This window comes from Phaethon lepturus, unplaced genomic scaffold (assembly GCF_000687285.1).
Source record: "Phaethon lepturus isolate BGI_N335 unplaced genomic scaffold, ASM68728v1 scaffold36951, whole genome shotgun sequence".
Classification (NCBI taxonomy): domain Eukaryota; kingdom Metazoa; phylum Chordata; class Aves; order Phaethontiformes; family Phaethontidae; genus Phaethon; species Phaethon lepturus.
The window spans coordinates 13797-33709 of NW_010516674.1; the positions used below are offsets into that span (position 1 = coordinate 13797).

A 19913-nucleotide genomic window follows, 5' to 3' on the forward strand; every position below is an offset into this window, starting at 1 on the left:
ATTTTAAATTATTTTTGCAGTTAATATTGTACACCTCTTGACAGTAGAGTGACACTGGAGGGGCAGAGAGGGCGTTGAAATCAAAAATATATTCTACTCATTACTTCTTTAAAATTTGATATTACAGATATAATTTCATAGAAGATGCTTGAGCTGAATCTACAACTGCCAGCATAAAAAAACAAAGGTACATTTTCTTTTGTACTAAATATAACCCCAACCCTGCAACAATTTGCTTACTGTGTTAAACTCTAAACACAAATTGAAACAACTGGATGCTTAATGCTTTCCGAGGTCCAACTGTAAAATGAGTGTGGAGGGTAGTGGGGAGGAGAGGCTTGGACCCAAAATAAACAGCAAAAAATAACCAGAAAACCATTGAAAATTAAATACACATTTTGAGTCATTTCTCTTTCAAAAGATTTTATTGAAGGAACAATGAAAGGAGTGTGTGAAGCCTAACTATGTATTGTGTTGTTTTTCCAGGCTTCATCAGCAGTTTCTTGATGTTTGGAAAGCTCTGAGACCCACCCTGTTGGACTACTTGTAACCAGCACCTAAGACTACAAAACCGTATGTGCGGAAGAACCATTCCGTGAAGGAAGCATCCATCCCAATACTGTGGAAACTCCGTGCAAGCCTTGCAAGGCAGGAGAGCGATTTGTGCTTCCATTGACGTTCGTGTGCAATCTCTGCTTCTTATGCACTCCAGCACCCCTATCAGTTCCTTGTTCTCCTTCACCAGCCCTGCAGTGAAAAGGCTGCTGGGCTGGAAACAAGGAGATGAAGAGGAAAAGTGGGCAGAAAAAGCTGTTGATTCCTTGGTGAAGAAGTTAAAGAAGAAGAAAGGTGCCATGGAGGAACTGGAAAGGGCTCTGAGCTGCCCGGGTCAGCCCAGTAAATGTGTCACGATCCCACGTTCCTTGGATGGGCGGCTGCAGGTGTCTCACCGCAAGGGGCTTCCCCACGTCATATACTGCAGAGTGTGGCGCTGGCCTGATTTGCAATCTCACCATGAGTTGAAACCACTGGAATGTTGTGAATTCCCATTTGGCTCAAAACAGAAAGAAGTGTGTATTAACCCTTACCATTACCGGCGGGTGGAAACCCCAGGTAATTATATAATCTGCAAATGATTCATGTCTCTCTGTTAGCTCTTGCGCTGGCAGGTCTAGTCTTGGTGCATCCTACTGAGTTGTGCTCTGAATTCTGAAAAGGCAGGTTCCATTTGATGGAAGGACCCTGGGTCTTTCCTGGCCCGGTGGCAACACATCTCTGGTGTAAGGAGCACCTCGCCCGTGGGGTCTGCGCCCCATCGGACCCCCAGGGGCACCCGGATCTTGTCCAGGGTGCTGAAAGGAGCTTCATCTCTGTGGACATGGGTGCTGGCCACCCTCTGAACCCTCCCCCTGCAACCTGGTGTCCATTTGCATGAAGTTTAGGCACCAGCCTGGGCTTACCACCCTGGCTAGATTTATACCTCATTGTCTGAAAACCATCGATCAACTCATTAATCCCCTAGCTTTCTCTTTAAAGATAAGAGTTGCAGTAAGGTGGCTTATTTTGCTGTGGATATGAAACCGGGTCAGTTGATTCTTCCTAAAATGCCTGTTGGCCCGCCTTCGGTGGGATTTGCTTACTGAATGGATAGTTTATGTGAAATAAATCCTCCAAGTTCCCATAAAACTGAATTTTTCCACTGATGATCCTCTTTAGACTGGACTTGGTCAGCACTGAAAACTTACGAACTCACTGAAACGTCGCTTGATTAGGCTTTATGTCAATGAAAAATCTGTTAAAAAAGTATAGTGTTCAGGATTGACTTCTATAGGGATCTTAGAAAGCAGGGCTGGCAGAGACCTTGAGCAGTCATCCTGTTCTCCTCTGCCCCTACTCCCAAAACAAAACAAATTACCAGGTACATTCTTGACAAATGTTTTTCTAATGAGCTCTAAAAATCCCATGTGATAGAGGCTCCACAACCTCCCCAGGCAAATGAATCTATTGCTTTGCCATCCTTGTAGTCAAAATGATTTCTAATGTCTAACCTAGCTCTCCCTTGCTGCCAAAAATCACAGTAATTTAATTTACTAATGGATACAGTTGGTAAGTGTATACTTATTATTCTGTGATTACTCTTTGTCTGGCATGAACTTTACTCTGAGGTGACATTAGGATCAGATAAGTGAACTGTGGGATGTTTCTTTTCACACAGATGAAATAGGGGAAAAGCGTTTGTTAACATTTGTTAAACAAGAGGGGCTGCTCCCTTTTCTGATAGTCCTTGCAGTGCAGTGGAGCTGTCATTTTGAAGTTGTGTCTGAACTGCTGTAAACATTGTCACAACTAAAATTTTACAGCTGCAGTGAGTGGTGCTTGTTGTCAACAGTTCTCAGTGGAAAGAGCTGATCTCCTGCCTTGCTAAAATAAACTCTTCAAGAATGTAAGAAAAGATGTTCATAAAACATCTCATTTTGTGTATCTTTCTCTTTGAAGGCTGCACTCTTTAGTGTCTTCCCATATCTTCTGGTGTAACTCCAGTGTAGTTAATGGATTCTCCTCAGCGCGGTAGCTGGCAGCACTGCACAGTGCTTTCTTCAGTCCCGGTCTTCTGATCTGTTCAGTGCCAACTAACAAACACTAGTACTGGGATGATCCAGCATCTGCTAAATGGCTGCCAAAGCTGCTTGTTCTGATCCTGAAAATCAGAAGGTTTCAGCTGTGAACATGTCTCTATCATTTGTTGTTTGTCTGTGCAGCAGCTACATCTCTACTAGTAAATGAGATGGGGCCAAGGTGCAGGTCTGAGTATTGCTGAATTGGTAGCGTGCTCCCGGGCACAGCTTTGACCCGTGCGGACTCGCATGGACTAGCAGTTCTCAGGGTGCAGGGGTTAGCCCACAGGAGGGACTTGGGGCATGTTGGACGTGACCACCTTGTTTTGGAGATGAAAAAGCACAGCTGTGAGGATGCAAGCTGTGTCGTGCCAGTTCCCCGTAGGACCAGGGAATTGTTCTCGGGCTGTTGTGTTCACCCCTCCTGCTCTTCTTACAGGGACAGCTTAGAAGCTGAATCTCACAAGTGAGTCACCTCCCTGCTAAAGATGAGGTGCAGCAAGGAGTACAACCTACTCAGGTGTGCTGGGGCGGTGGCAGGAGGGATAACTTACACCACTGCAAGTGGCAGTAATGCAGCTCCAAGTGAGGCAAGAGAAGAAATGAGCTTCAGGAGAAAGTGCTAGCAGTGAGATCACTACAGAAAAGGCTGGGATCGATTGATCTAGGTGCCAGTCTGTTTAAACAACAGTCCTCTCTTAACTACAGGAAATCTTCTGCATCTTGCCTTTTGGTTATCTTAGGCTTATGTGAGTGAGACTCTCTGAGTCTCATCCTCTGTAGCTAAAGAATCCACCAATGAAATTAGTCAGCAGTGCATTTTTTTATAATCCCCAAGCAAGTATTATTTTCTTACAAATGTCCATCCTTTTGGGGCTCACCTTCCATCACTGCAGTCTATTTTGCTGAGTCAACCACTCTGGGACCAGATAGGTTAACTTTTATTCAGAATGAATAAGTTGTGTCAAAGATGGGAGGTCCTCACCCTTTCTTTAATGATCTGTCAGATCCCTAGACTTACATTACTAGAGAGCAGCTTTAAGCTCTGCTCTGAGATTCAGGCGTTTCATTGCCTCTGCTGTGTCCTCAGGATGCCCAGCCACATCCTAGTCTGTGCTGACCAATGCTGCACAGATTATGCATAGCTTTTATTGCTGCTACCAGTGTCCCCAGCAGATATCTTCTCAGGTCTGCTGAGCAGCAGGTGCCATTAGAAAAAAGCAGCAAATATTTCCTCTACTTGTGCAACATCCCACTGCAGAGAGGGGCTAGGCCACCTAGCCTCAAGGAGGTAGGTGTGGTGGTTAGGCCCTGCTTCCTCCTTCATTATTTTGCCTCAAAAATCTGGTCAGAAATCTGAATAGTTTGTTACAGTCAGCAGAAGCTGCAGTTTCAGAAAAATATACAAGCTGCCAAAACATGTACCCTATTTTTTTATATGAGATCATTCATGTGTAGATATTGCAAATTCTAGTGTGCGCCATTGCTGTAGACAGCAGGAGCCTAAATGAACTTTTGACTTAGACTAACTGATTGCTTTTGTCAAGCCCACATGGGACTAAGATGTGGTAGCCTCCCAGCTAGAAGACCACCTGATGATCTCACTGTTGGCCGTGTGTTTGGTGTTTGCGAATGGTCATGGGCATAGGGAGCAGATGGATCTCACCAGAGGGTAGGTTTCCGAAGGTAGTAAACTCTGTAAAGATGGGCTGATGCATGAGAAATCGCAGTATGGATGTTGTACCTGGAATTAAACTGTGAGGCAAATAGTTTGCTTGCTGGCACCTGAAGTCACAGTCTGTGGGCACAGCCAGGTTTCCAGCAAGAATTGTTGCAGATAAAGGGAACAGGAGAAAGCCTAGTGCAGGAAAGGCAGTGGCAGGACCTGGGACATGACTGCATTTGCCCTCAGTTGAACAAAGATCATCAACACTTGGGTGTGCATAGAAGGAAGGATCCACCCCTGGATCTCGGTGAAGAATAGCAGGTAGAAGAAAAGGACCCCACTGAGTGGAGGCAATGCAGGTAAATTATGAGGACAGACAGGTCTCAATGCACTCAGTCACTCAGTTTCATGCCTCTGGTCACACTTCCTTCAGAGTGGCTGAGCCCTGGAGAGTGACATCTGTTACCAAAAGAACAAGGAGAACAAGGCCCTCTGGGGAATTTTTAGCCACAAACAAGAAAATCTCTGAATTCCTCACCACCACAGAGGCTTTAGCCCTCTAGGCAGCCACAGAGCAGTCAGTGGAAAGATTGAGTGAGGTGGCAAAAACTGTACAGCAGAGCAGAAATTAAAGAGTACCCTGGTCAGAGCTGGGAAGGAGTTCAAGGCTTGAAAATTCCTCTTGCTGACTCACTCAGGGCGAGTCAAAGGCTTTCCCTGGCAAGTGCTGCTCACACATCCAGATTCTCAGCTTTCATTTAGAGAAGGAGTTGTGTTGAGTTCTCACAGGGCTGAAGCAAGCTGCTTCCTTAGCGGTGGTACCTGCGGCGAGGTGCCAGCCTCCCAACGGTGCACAGCATTGCTGTAGCACAACTGTCCCTTGCTCAGCACCTCTGCTGCATGCAAAAGGATCACCAGTTCCCCATTTTCTAAGGCTGCTGGTCAGAGTTGACTGAGCAGCAGCAGACCTGGCAAGCATCATACCAGTTTCATGGAGCAGCAGAGGAAAACTCCAGAAGCAGCAGCAGCTCAAAGCCTGAAGCTGCTGTGAAGCCTGATGGTGCTCACAACCTGAAGCTGGGAGGGATCCAGCTCATGAAAACCACATCTGCAGTGGTGGTACTGGTCTTGTCACAATATAGAGCAGATGAACTGAGCAGTAAAAGAGTCTGTTTCTCTCCACTTGCTATGAAGAGATCCATGGGGGACGGGGAAATGCATCTTAGTTGTGAATATCTGTATTGCCTGTGTGAGTCCTACCTGGAGAGTCTAGGAAATCCAAAAAGCTAAAGAAGCGGTAAAGAAGCAGAAATACCTTTCTCTACCAAAGGATTTAAGAGGGTGGCAACAAAATCTTCATCCCACAGGTAGGGGCATATCAGAGGCAGAAGCAAAGAAAGCAGCCTCCAGAGCACCATCCCTGTGCTGGCCAGAAGCTGATTAGAAATGCGTTGGGCCAGAGAAGGGTCTACATATAGTTTCTTAACAGGTATCCCACTGCCTGTGTTTCCATGCAGGTAAGAAGATAACTTCTGCAGTGAGCCCCCTGTCATCAGTCCGATCTTTTGTATGATTTTATAGGGCTCAGTTCTTCAGTTCATGGGTGACTGGCAAATTCCCAAATGGTATATGCCAGTGGGTGGGCAGGAGTGTGGTTTAACCCTGTATAGTGCTACATCAAGCAAGAAGCTGTAAACCTGCCTTTGGTACCAGGCAACTGGTCCTCCTCCTCCTGCTTCAACTGCCCCAGCTCTCTGAGCAGTCCATGTGCACTGAGAGTGCACTCCAAGGAGAGTGTTCCTACAGCCTCTTCTCATGCACATGTTTTGCATTATCTATATATTATATGCTTTATAGCAATTATTCCACTCTTTCATTATGCTGGATAAATGAGAGTTTGCTGTAATTAAAAGGTGTTAGCTAACCTGCCTAAAAAGAATTGGCCTTACCTGGACAGAGCTTTTGGACCCAAACAATATGTTAAAACACGTTCAAACCATATATTCCTGTCAGCATTTATAACCAAGAGTGCACATTGTTATTTGTTTCCATAAACTAGTAAGGATAGACTGAAAGATTACGTGCTGCTGGGTTTCAGGACAGAGGAACTCTGGACGCTAGGTCAATCAATACAAGCCTGCTGAATTGTTCCCAGTGTTGGGACAATTCATCCTTGTCACAATAACTCAAATTGCCTCCTTGTCGTCTCTGGTGGCTTTTAGATCTGAACAATAGCAACTGGGGATTCATTCTCCCTACCTGTGTTTAAGGCCTTAACTAAGATAATTAGGCACTATGTGAGCTAGTAACTAACAGAGAAATCTTGGGGTACATGAATCGCCCGTTGTAGGTACTGTTCTCCTCCAAAGGATTACAGGAAACCCAATTAAAGCTCCAAGTTGAACTCCCATACACAGAACTATTTAGCTTTTTGTGTTCACCTTTGTGAACACCTCTTTGTGTTCCAGCTTAGGGGCTGCGCCTTCACAGGTAACTCACTAGTTGGGTTTTCTAAAGTGTTTTGACTCCAGTTCTGCTCTCCCTCCTGATATGTCAGGATCCAAAATAATTTGGGTCAACTTTAGGTTTCTCAGTGCAGCAATGCCATTAACAGCACTGATAGTATGAGATGCAAGTAAAGAGAGTTTGTGAAGAGAGACAAACAGAGGTGTCTTCTATTAGACCAATTTTTTACATGGATTAATTTGGATTTCAGTTTTCTGACCTGCGTTTTTCATGTCTTAACTATCAACCATTGACATTTGCCTCCTCATGCTAGATCTTTTCTAACTATATTGCAAGAGCTAAATTAATATTGCTGCAATATTTGAATTGCCATTTACATTTCCTTTTAAAGATCCCACTGTCTGGCTGGCAGCATTTTCAAGTACGTGAAAACCTTTTAAATCTGGTGTCTAGCTTCAAGTCTTTTGCCCATCTATAAAACACTGGTAGTAAAATATGCAGTGTATTGCGGAGCACTCTTAATTGTTATTAAACTTGGCTGTGGTTTTGGCAAATCCTGGTGATAATATTTAGCAAACTCCTGACATGTTCAGTCTTTCAGGAAGGAAGGAATAGGTAATTTTGAGAGGGAGAAATGTGCCACTTGCATTTCTGTAAGAAAGAGGGCTGTGTGCACATGTCGTACCTGTGAATTTTATGGTACCTTGCTGCAGTCAGGAACGAGTCCATATTTTGCATATGGAACTGCTGCAAGTGGCTGCAAATCTGGGAAAAAAGGTACAAAAATCAGCTTTTGATTCTTGTTTTTAGACAGGTTGGTTGCCCTTCAATGACTTGTGTCTAGACAGCAATATTTGGGCAGCATGGAATATGCCTCTTCTTAACTTAAAAGAAGAGAGATACTTTCCAGAGTGCAGTTTTAACCAGTTTTTTTCTGTTCTTGTTTTCATTTTCAGTCCTACCTCCTGTACTCGTTCCAAGACACAGCGAGTTTAACCCTCACCTCAGCCTCCTCGCCAAGTTTCGAAACACTTCTCTGCACAGTGAGCCGCTGATGCCGCACAATGCCACATATCCTGATTCTTTCCAGCATCCTCCATGCACTCCCTTTCCTTCATCACCCAGTCACATGTTCTCCCAGTCGCCTAACAGCATCAGCTATCCCAACTCACCAGGAAGCTCTTCTGGACCAGGAAGTCCCTATCAGCTCACAGGTAAGAATGAGCTTTCAGACATCCCAACTGAGGCAGTCGAGGTTCTTGCCAGGGCCTGGGGTCAGCTGCCAATTCTGTGTGCTCCCCCCAGTCTGTACCTACAGATTGAACTGTTGGACAGGATGGATTTGGAATGTGATTTCTCGTGACTGTCTCTTAGTATTGTCTCCCAGTCCTTCTGATGGATGCTCAAAGCACTAACAGTTGTAGTCATCCCACTCCTAAAAGTGCCTGGATGAGATTTCATGATTACTGTAAGGGGAAAGTTGAGGAGAGGAGCAGGTGTGCCAGGCCATTTTCTGCCTAAAGCTGCCCATCCAAGTTTCTGGTGCAATCCATGGAAAACAGCACTTGCAACACTTAAGTTAGGCACCTCTAATAGAGATAGTCAGGGTAGGTACCTTTAGAAACTCCAGCAAGAGAGACAGGATAAATGGGGAAATTGGTATGCAGAAATGTTTTTTAATGTATGGTGATCCCACTGACTGTATAAACTTCAGGAAATTAAGGTGTTTAACAATCTGGCCCAACACTTGGTGAAGCCACCAGGCAAATTCCTATGACTTTGAATGTGTTTCATCAGCTCCACAGTTCTGACGTCGGCAGGTCACTCAGACTGTTTGCCTTGTGAACTGCTTACTTCGTACTGTTCTAATTACCTGAGAATTTAACTATGTTTTTGCTGTTAAATAGACCAAGAAGGTGTCATGCAGTACAGCTGAGAGGCTAGCTTTAATATCAAAACATAGTTCAGATTCACTTCTGCACTTCGTTGTAACTCTCAAATAGTTTCAGTGATCTCAAGTTTTTCACAAAGATAAATTCAGGTCAGAATCTTGTAGCTTAATGTTTTAATGTCTCAACTACAAGGCATTTAAATTCATGCCCTATGATATGCCTTTCCCCTCACTACAAGAAGGATGCTGAGGTACTGGAGCGTGTCCAGAGAAGGGCAACGAAGCTGGTGAGGGGTCTGGAGCACAAGTCTTATGAGGAGCGGCTGAGGGATCTGGGGTTGTTCAGTCTGGAGAAGAGAAGGCTGAGGGGAGACCTTATTGCTCTCTACAGCTACCTGAAAGGGGGTTGTGGCAAGGTGGGTGTCGGTCTCTTCTCCCAAGTAACTAGCGATGGAACGAGAGGAAATGACCTCAAATTGCGCCAGAGGAGGTTTAGACTAGATATTAGGAAAAATTTCTTTACTGAGAGAGTGGTCAAGCATTGGAACAGGCTGCGCAGGGGGGTGGGGGAGTCAGCATCTCTGGAAGTGTTCAAAAAACATGTGGATGTGACACTTCAGGACATGGTTTAGTGGGCATGGTTGTGTTAAGTTGATGGTTGGACTTGGTGAACTTAAGGTGTTTTCCAACCTTAATGATTCTGTGGTTCTGTGACTTTGATTTTAAGTGCAAGAAAGGTGTTTATTTTTACAAGGTATTTGTAGTATCTGAATTTCCTTTTAAGCCGGACACTTTCAATACAGTGTGATGTTTTTCATTCCCTCTCCATTCATTGAATGGACCTTCATTCATTTCTTCTCTAGATCTATACTTCAGATTAAATCATATTTAAAAACATTGAAACATTTCAGCAAGTAGTTGGACTTGTTTGTCTTCTCCCATCTTTTTCTTTCACCTCTGTGTAACCAAGCTGGATTCAGTAGAGCTGGTCCTGACTGACAGGTAAATCAGGCCCATTCCAACTATGTAATGACTGTGACTCGTGCATTTATCTGAACTTGGGACCTTACAAAGCTACTTAAAAATGGAAGTGGCTCAACCTGAGCTTCAATATATCACAGCAAACAGCATACCGATAAGCATAATTTGCCTGTGTAACAATCAGGAATGGAAGACTATCTAAAGCAAACTGGAGTTACATCAAGAACCTTGAGTGGGATTGGTGTGACCAAATACAGATGTCAACAATGCAAATTTCTACATCTCATGCCATTGTCTATATTCCCTCTGTAATCAGTGGAGAAAAACAGGCACTCCTAGAACAAGATACGTTGCATCTTAAGGTATATGTCTAAGGTAGCTAAGATGCACCGTGTCTGCAGGTGCCTGGTTTTCTTTAGTGGGTGTAAGGAGGGCTTATGGTGACTAGCTTAGGTGTAGACATCAAAAATACCTGTGTAACCACATTATATTCCATTCTGTGACTTGTATTCTCCCACTCTTTCTTGATTTTGTTTTACTATTCTAGCTTGTTGTATTTTCTGTGGGACGGTTATGTCATCTATACGTTAAAAATACCATATAGTGTATGGAAATCCTAAATCCTGAACAATGCTTAAATAGAATAACATTCCTGCGCAGTACTTCCTTGGAAGATTCAATGGTCATTTTATGAGACAATCCATATTTATCCGCTGTGGGTGAAGTTCCCCTGTTTTGAGGGCCAGCCAACACAAGACAGAATTTCAACCTGGAACCAAGTTAAACCGTGATCTTCTTAAAGAGACCCTTAGTCCTGCAAGCTTGTATATGGCTATAATTTACACATAAGCCCACTGAGTTTCTGTTCAAATGAATAAAACTATATGCTTTTAGTGCTTATGCAGTGAATTTTGACATTTTGTAACATGAAAATGAAATCTCTCTTTCTTCAGCTTTCTAAAGCCTCCTGTCGGTCTTGAGAATCCCCACTATAGAGTCACCTTCTGTTTTCTAGCTTACTGTGCCATGAATGAAACAAATCAGGAGCTGGGAAGGTTGTGAGTTGATACTTTTTGTCCATATTTTTTCATCATATCCATTGCTTTTTGATAGGATACTGAAGAAACGAGAAGATGGCCATCCTTCCCCATCTATGTACTAGGACAGAGGTAAAAAGGACAAATCTGGAAGGGAGTTTTGCCAAGTCTGATTTTAAAGTGTAAAGGCTTTCCATAGGCTTTTTTACAGCCTGCGAAGAAAGAGAGCTTTCTCCCAGAGGATCAATTACAGTTAGCTTCCCTTCTTAAATCATCCTCTTCAAGTTTTAAATTTGCGAAAGAAGTCTGGAACTGAAGGATCAAACTGTGTTACTTTCTTAGGATAAAAACTGATGTTAACAGAGAGCTTGACTAGACACCAGTCTAGGCCTGAGGCACTGTTGTGACTGTCCCTCTATCTTTCACGTGCAGCTTGTCCAACATGACAGCCCTTCCTTCCCGTCCTCTCTGAACAGGTAATGGTCTTAATCTGGAGACTGAAGGGAGGTCAGGTTCAGATTTGTGCTCTGTTTCCAGCCCTTCCCTAGCTAAACAATGCTGAAGAAGTGTTACGTATTCACCAGGAAAAGCCAGGGAGAATTTACCAATGTATTGATTTAGGTGTCCTCTTTCTTTTCTTTGTTTCTTTCTAACAGTGGAAACTCCACCCCCGCCTTACCATGCAAGAGAACCTCCAGGAACCCACAATGGGCGGTCAATGGATGCAATAGCTGAAAGTCAACTAGTGCTGTCTTTGCCCAATGGAGGTAAATCTGCCGATGGAGAAGCTGAAAGTAAATAACCATTTGTACTATTCTTCAAAGAAAAACTGTTAAGCAAAAAAATAGTTATTTGAACAAGAAGGTTCAGTGATATGTAATAATAGGTTTCAGACAGTTTTGCAGTAAGGCTATGTGCTAGACCCATCCATTAGCTAGCAGAATAGGTTGATTTAAGAAGTCAGTGAAATATGTGTGAAGTTAGAGTTTAGACCTTATTTGCATCCGTGGACTATTACAGTTAGAAAGCTGTTAATGAAAGCAAACACTGTTATGTACGTTGTAAAGACAAAGATATCAAATCAAGGAGGACGAAGCAATATAACACACAAGAGCACTATCAATACCAGAACTGATTTCTTTATCACCTTCAGTTCTAGGTTTCAAGTACTTTAAAGCCTTGTGATTGGGACCTTTCTTACTGCCATCTTTGTATTAATGTTACATTACTGGCTGGCTAGAAAAGAAAAGGACATGTTCTAGTGAAGCACAAAGAGATTTTTACAGAAGGCCAAACTTTGTCCTCATATAAGAATGCTTTAGTGGGAGAGGCATGGGTGGTGAGAGTAGAAGAGTTTGGGACCCTTCTCATTCCCCTCAAAGCAACTTCATGACCTCTCCAGGATGCTCTCCGCTACCTTCAGTCTAGTCATGGCAGGTGATGCCTCCACCATTCAAAGCCCATTGCTGCTGGGTTTTCTATTGGCTTCCTGCTACTGCAAAGGAAAAATCAGCATTGTTTTTTTAGTCCAGCATATTGTAGTCCTAAACAAACGTCCTTTGTGGCATGAGGACTGAACACTGTGCACGCACATGCAGATTAAAAAAATAATGCCAGCCTTCTGAAACAGTGAGGAACATGTACGTATCACAAAACTGGAGCAGAAGGAAGATGATGGTGATAGTGCTAATTACAGATGGGTGCACAGAACGGCCAGATAATAACTAGTTATCAGACACCAAAACTTTTAAATAAATTGTCAAGATACTTTAATCTCTTTACCATAGTTTACCATCCCTGATCACTGCCCTAGTGAATATTAGTTGGAAGTTTATTAGAGGTTATGCTCTGGCGGCAGAGCTCTGGTGGCTCACATGCCTCTGGTGGGCAGACAGGATAAGGTTTCCCACTAATTCCTGTAGGACGAATGAGGCTCAGAGATTCTGTTACATTTTTGAGTCTTTCTCTGCCTCTGAGTTATAAAGCCTGGGCAGGGGTAGATCCAAAAGAAACGACGTTGCTAATGTTTCTGCTTATGGTCCCGCATGGAAGCGGAAAGCCCTAAAGCATGCAAAAAATTGGAGGGAGTGATGGATTACTTCTGAACTTCAGAGTTTGACTGAAGGCTTGGCTCAGTTTTGACTTGCTTTGAGCCCATCTGTCATCCCTAGCTCCTGCTGGTGTGCAGAGCAGATGTATCCCTTACTATTTTCAGTGTAGAGATTGGGCCCCAGTTCAGCAAGGAATGTCAGCATGTGCTTAATTTAATGCAGTGGAGTTATCACTTTAAGAACAAGTGGGCCTCCTCAGAGGCTTAGACTTAAGCTGGTGTACCAGCCCTTTGCATGTTTGAGACTTCAGTCATAAAATTAAGAAGAAACAGAAGCTGCTCTTGAGATAAAGCGTGACATAAGTGACTGTTTAGATGAAGAGCCAGGGGGCTGGGAATGGGAGAGAAGGAGGGAGAGGAAAGAAAACAGAGAATGATTGTTTAAAAAACATTATTGAGACCTGAGCAGCTGATTAATTTTATTTCCTACAGACTTTCGGCCTGTTTGCTATGAGGAACCCCAACACTGGTGCTCAGTTGCCTACTATGAACTCAACAACCGGGTAGGGGAGACTTTCCAGGCTTCCTCTCGAAGTATCCTTATAGATGGATTTACAGATCCCTCAAATAATAGAAATAGGTTCTGCCTGGGACTGCTGTCAAATGTAAACCGCAACTCTACGATAGAAAACACCAGGAGACACATAGGAAAAGGTAAGAGAAAATCCCTTCTTCTCAGTAATAATCAGAGCCTGAAAGAACCATGCATTGCATTAAAAAATCTAGCTGATTTGTCAGATGCACTTGTCTTAAAACCAAAGCTCTGAGATTACTTCTGAAACAGAAGAAAAGCAGCTGATTCTTTCCTGACTGGATAACAAACAGCAGAGTAGCTCCTTACAAAAGCTATGTACTTGGCCAACGAAGAGAAAAATGTTGTTTATAGTTGTGTGTTCTAATTTAGCAGTATGTATTTTCATTTTATTTATTAGAGCTTCTGGCAACTGGGAATATTGCCATTGAAATGCCACTAAAAGGATAATTGCTGGTGCCTTAGGGCTGGTTCTCCTACCACCAAATAACAAAGGGAGATGGATAAAACGCTTAGTAGTTGAGTTATTTAGCTGAAGAACTCTACCACAGTTGCCTTTGTAGCTTTCGCCCCCCACCAGTCTGATTCCCTGCCTTGTCAACTTCTCACCAGTAAAACTAATCTTGGATTCTCCCTACAGCAGTTCTCCTTGTATACTTCACTTCTGGTGTACGTATGCCCTGTGCAGGCAGGATCATATGCTGCTGGTGACAAGTACGAGGATACCACACCTGGACATGCGTGGCTGCACGCACTCCATCCCAGCTCACTAGGGCTGTGTAGGGCCCGATATTCTCCCAGAACTTACTGTTGTTTGTGGTGGTGAGTCAGAAGCCCTGTACTGGCCACTTCTCTGTGCAGGTGAAGCTTTGCCTGTTCTGGTATATCCAGTCTAGACTCATTATCTTGCCAACCCAGCCTCTCACCAGTAGCTGCCTGGGAATGGATTTCCCACTGGGCTAATTAACTCTAATTGTTCCACTCCTATTATCTTGTCAACCTCACCTCATTTCCCAGGCCTAGAGCAGTATTTTAATTGGCTCTTGATAGTCTAGTGTTGAATGACTGAATACGAGGAAGCTCTGAGACAAATGTGACATGGTTCTTACAAACAACAGTGAACCTGAAGGCTAGCCCAGAAGACGTTGTACTTAACTCTTGCACTTTCTCCGAAAGGGAAGACATTTGTCTTGCAGATACACTGTGTGAAGCCAGTGTGATGCTGCAAGTGTCTGTCAGAGTAGTTTGTTATGAGGGATGGATATGAGTTGTACATCTAGGTCTAACTTGCTCAGAAAATAAAGCAAGCTGCTCTATCAGCATAAGCTCTCAGAGGGGTGTAGATCAAAGCTGAGCCCGGCCCTAAAAGAAGGATGACAAAAGATCCCAGTCAAAGCCGTCATTTGAAGATGTTACATCCTGTGACTTTCTGCCCAAAAAGAGGAAGAGACAGAACAGAAAGAAAATGAGGTAAATGCTAATGGTCCAATCATCCTTCAAATCTGAAGATCTGTCTTCATTGATTAAAAGTCCTTTAAAGTCTTACTCTAGGAATCTGCCCAAGGGAAGGGAGCAGGCTGCCCAGAGAGGAGCTTAGTATATCAGAGATCCTTAATTTTACTGCTCTTCCCTGTTTATGCAAATCTTAAAAAAACATCTTCAAATGGAGTAGAAGTGGCACCAGTACAGGCCTGCAGAAGAGCACAGGGCAGCTCCAAAAGTGTGTAGTTCAAAGGCATGCTGGACAGATGAAAGCTACTGAAATGGATACAATCGTCACATGTTAACAGGGGGACAAAAAAGAGTGAGTAAACAAGATTAGCTCAGTAGGATAAGGATATGTGATTGAATTGTCATCTAGTGTATCAGCGTGAAACTGTTTCCTGGAAATACCACATCAAAGCTAAAAACAATCCAGAACACAATGCAACATCTACTAGCAATTGGACCTGTTTCAGGAGTCAGACTCCAAGGACAAAAAAGGGACTTCTGATCAGAGTGTCAAAAAAATGTGGATGCTTGGAAACTGCTGAATTTCCAGTTTCTGCAGAGAGCAATGAAATCCCACTAAAACATATGGATGCTTGATTTAGTCTTCTACAAATATCTATTCAGTTGCCTGGCTTCCTTGAGGGTGCTTGTCTCTGGTGAACAAATACACACTGACATTTCATAACTGCTATATTTATTGCTTTTAAAAAGTCCACAAGGAAAAAGCAAATTGTAGTCTTTGCTTTCAGAAGTGACTCTGGTGTTTTGTTATTATAGTACACAGTTTGGGCAATGCCTTTGAAAGCATTCATTTTTTTTCAGAAGTTTGGTTACTCAATATATTCTGAAAATCCAGCCTTTAACATTTTTCACTGTAGCATCCAGAAGTGTGGTCACACTAAATCAGTAGCCACACCTGAAGATTCGAAATGTAGTGAACATTTTTGTCCTTACTCTTCTCTCCCTACCCTGTGTCCTCACTCTGTCTATTTCAGAAAGTCATATGGACTCCATCAAGGTCACCTAGGACCTTCGTGTTTTCAGTCCTTCCTTTTTATCCATCTTCCACAGAAGGGAAAAGAGACACAGGTCAAGTAATAGCAGTCACAACATGCAATACCCCATAATGTCTGGTGCAGTTGGACCGGAGCTGACGGCTGGTCTAATGGAGCTGTCATCTCACCCGTGTTCCCAGTGCAATACTAGCATGTGCTCTGAGCCACACCCCCCACCACTCACATCTAATTTGAGATCTCGTGGGTGCATAGAAGTAAAAGTCAAGTGATGGCTTGAAGACAGACTTTAAGGTTCCCATCTGAGTCACCCTGGAAGCCTATGGGAGAGCGTATTTTTCCCAGATTCCTTTCCCACTTAACCTGCTTTTCCCCAAGCCTTTCCCACTTCTGTTCAGAGGCTGTTTTTGTCGTAAGGATGTGCTGCTGCCCCTTGCTGTCATGACCACAGAATGATGAACAGGCTGGGAATATGTAACCAGTAGTCTTTTTTGTATGAAAGACAACAGGAATAAAAGTAATTACAACTGAATTATTAAAGCATAGTTATCACTAGCTTTGCAGGCAGTCCACTGAGACTCTGTGAACTTGTGCATTTGTATGTGTCCTGGTTTCGGCACGTTTGAATGCCATACCTGGGAATAGAGAGGAGGATTTTATTTTTATTTAGTGGTGGTTTTTATGAGAACAAAGAATGAGTTTTTCCACCTCTCTTGGCCATGGGAGGGGTTCATCTCACCTAAATCTAGCCATGGGAAGGGTGAATGTCTAGGCATCTTCACAGGATGACTTGGCCCCCTTTAGGGTGTGGTTTCATGCTCACGTTTAAGCAGTCTGGGTCCCCATTGCCACACTTGCACTGATGAAGATTCACCACAAATAAATCTCCTTTTGTTTTGTTTTGTTTTGTTTCTTTTTAAGTTTATTAGCTTGTTCAGTTCCCCAATCTGGATGTCTGCCCAATCCCCAGCCATTGCTGCCAGTGTGAAAGCAGGTGTGGGAAGAAGCAGCAGGGGCAGGGAACAAGAGAGCCTTTTCAGCACCTGCACAGACTTCCATCAGTTTAAGCTGGCTGTGAGCCTACACTCGGTAGTGGATGGAGTGAATCATCTGGTCACAGTGGCTCTCATCGTCTATCAACTAGAGGAGGCATCTACACAATTAGCTTACACAAGATCCCTAGCTTAGAGGTTGCTGAATTGGGCTAAGATAAATTCTCCCACCAATTTAGGTATATTTTCATGCAAGCAGACATCCTGGGGGGACCATAGTCTTTGAATGGATAGAAATGCTTCCATCTTCATTTCCCTAAGGCACGGTAAAAATTTGAAAGTTAGTGTTGGCAAGTTGGTAAGGGCACTGAAAAGTCCGGAAGTCAGTCAGTCATTTTCTTCCTGAAGGTCACTTTGAACAGCATCTGATGAGTAAGTCACATCATGTAAATGCAAATACATTTTGTTCATACAGTTCTGGTGTGGTGAATAAAGCAAAATACAGAAAAGCTATTTTAAGTACACACCATGCTGTGTTTGAACATGAGATAGGATCCTGTAGTAAAAAAATAGCGTGCTATGAAGTGGGTCTTGGTCAGCGTGCATGTGCTCAACAGTGAAAATACACTTAGATGTGTAATGCGTAACAGATTTGTCAGTTCTTTTGACATTTTTGATCCATGCTTTGTATATGGTTGACATGTGTTTGATATTTATGTGTGTGTATATGTATGTGTATGTGTGCATTGTCATGAAGTACTCTGCTGTTGGGTTAAAGAATTAAACCAGCCTTCACTGAGAAACAAAGAAAAACATCACATGCCAAGACTTTTTTCTGCTAGACCAGTACCTCAGAATAGTGTTCCTCTTAATGTTGGTGGGTCCATTGTACAGATACATGGATACGCACACAGTTTACTGTCTTTTAAAAGGCAATGTATAGGCATTGAGTGCCTGGAATGAATCTGTGCTTGTATGCCCACACCAGTAAAATAGTTAAAGAATTACTGGTATAAATGTGTTGTGAACAATGGAGAAATAATACATGGGTTTTTTTTCTTTTTCAAGGTGTTCATCTTTACTATGTCGGTGGGGAAGTTTATGCTGAATGTGTCAGTGATAGCAGTATTTTTGTGCAAAGTCGCAACTGTAACTACCAGCATGGTTTCCACCCAGCCACTGTCTGCAAGATCCCTAGTGGCTGCAGCCTCAAGATCTTCAACAACCAGCTCTTCGCCCAGCTGCTTGCCCAGTCAGTCAATCATGGTTTTGAAGTGGTGTATGAGCTGACCAAGATGTGTACTATTCGAATGAGCTTTGTTAAAGTAAGGATTCTTTGTTTTCTCTTACATTTCTGAAAAGGCAAATCCCATCACTTGCTAGCTTTGGTGCAAAACTAGACCCCATCAAATCCTTCCCAAGTGGGGATTTAGACATCCAACCTGCAAACAGCAATTCAGACTGCCTGTTTTCCAGTGTTCTCTTAAACTTCTAGGTGCTTAAAATCAGTAGCTTTTGTGGTCAACCTGGAAATTTCTTAGCTTCCAAAGATTAGGTATTCCATAAGCTTTTTGTGGAAAATAAGCAGAGATTGCATGGCGATGTTCCACCATTGATTTCATAAAGAGCTCAACTTAGAGGGGCGTAGCAACATGTAAATGTTGCACATACCTTAGACAGTTGTGATCCCTCCTATTGTTACTGGTTTGCAATAGAGCTTGGTAGAGCCATAGATGTGAAAAGAATGTCCTTATGTCTCTAGACTAATTTACAGTCTCACCATTACTACTGGTATATAATGGTCTCAGCCAAGAAATGCTGGGTCCTCCTTCAGCCCCCACTGAGCTTGCTAGGAATTGTTGATTGCCACCTGTCTGATCCCTGACAAGAGATTGTCTTAATTTCTGATGATGTTCACTCTGGCCAGCCACATGACCAGAAGGGTTTCTTGCAAGCAGAATACAATACCCCGAAGAACATCTGACCTTCCCCCTGTTATTTGGAAGAGACAGGAAGCCACCAAAGCCATTACTGTTAACATGTCTTTCATATCTGAACTTTGCAGTCTGACTGCTCTGTGTGTGATGCAGTCTTTGTGGGAGTTTCTTAAATCTTCTGAATGGCCTTCTCACCAGAATGAGATCTCGACTCCCTTTAGCACTTAGGATTTACTTAGGTGCCTATTTTAGCATCTAAACCCCAGAGGATGGTGAGTACTTCAAGACTGTTAACAGATGTGCTAGACTGACTTCTTATAGTGCTGCTGGGGAGAGCTGGCAGCAATGTTCAGCCTGCGAACTAGAGAAGTTGCACCATTAGAAGCCAGTCGGTCCTGCTAGGTACCACACAAAGTGGCTTGAGTATGTCCCTGTGTCTTGCAGATTTGATTCTATACAAATGACTGAATCAAGCTGATTGAATTCACATCTAAGATACTACAAAACTGCTTGAGGCTCGAGCCCAGTTCCCCTATGTTCTGCAAAGCAGATGAGTCCCACGCAGTTTTCTGGTCTGACTCTTTCCAGCCGTCCTTGGGGACCCATCTCCTTAACTCTCTGAGAGCATTAAGAGTGCCCTGTAACTTCTCCCAAGAGTCCAAGCCAAAGTCTCCCTGCCCTTGACCACGCTGTTGCTTTGTTCTTGGGAAGGAACTGACATCTTGTTCACACGCAAGCATTAGGGGAAAAAAAGAAAACAAGAAACACAACAAACAGCATTTTCTTTAATGGAAGACATGAATGGGCATGTTGTTTGTAAAGGCAGTGTAGCCAGTTACGCAATATTTTCATTATCTCAGCAACTCAGGGGCAGTCTCTTTGATGTGTTATCTGCCTCCATGCCCAGCATGGCAGGAGAAATGGTAGTGTTAATGCACTAAGTAATGCTGCTGCCATATTATCACCTTGCTTTGTTGAAACAATATCAGCCACTATAGTGCCTCAGGCACCAGAAGACCAGTGTAAGGAGTTATTTTGAACGCTTTCCCATGACCTTTGGAAAATGGCTATGCAAATCTCATCTAGGTTCTTCCTTGCTGGCCTGTAAAAACTCTTTCCTGTATTCAGTCTTCTCAAATTATTTCTCTCCCAAGGTGTGAGCCTCAGTATGTTCAGTCTGGG

The 19913-nt window shown here is 43.2% G+C and overlaps 1 protein-coding gene across 3 annotated transcripts in view; it reads left to right on the forward strand.

Moving 5' to 3' along the window:
• The first annotated feature begins 696 nt into the window (after positions 1-696).
• The window catches only part of SMAD9 (SMAD family member 9), a 22934-nt gene continuing 3717 nt past the window's right edge, over positions 697-19913 (forward strand). Inside the window, exons 1-5 of one of the 3 annotated variants that reach the window (XM_010296122.1) lie at positions 697-1113; positions 7704-7961; positions 11313-11450; positions 13199-13420; positions 17863-18119. In XM_010296122.1, the coding sequence (XP_010294424.1) occupies positions 702-1113; positions 7704-7961; positions 11313-11450; positions 13199-13420; positions 17863-18119 (1287 nt within the window). In that variant the 5' untranslated portion in view covers positions 697-701. The remainder of the gene's footprint in view (positions 1114-7703; positions 7962-11312; positions 11451-13198; positions 13421-17862; positions 18120-19913) is intronic. The other 2 variants (XM_010296123.1, XM_010296124.1) reach the window with 2 other exon arrangements.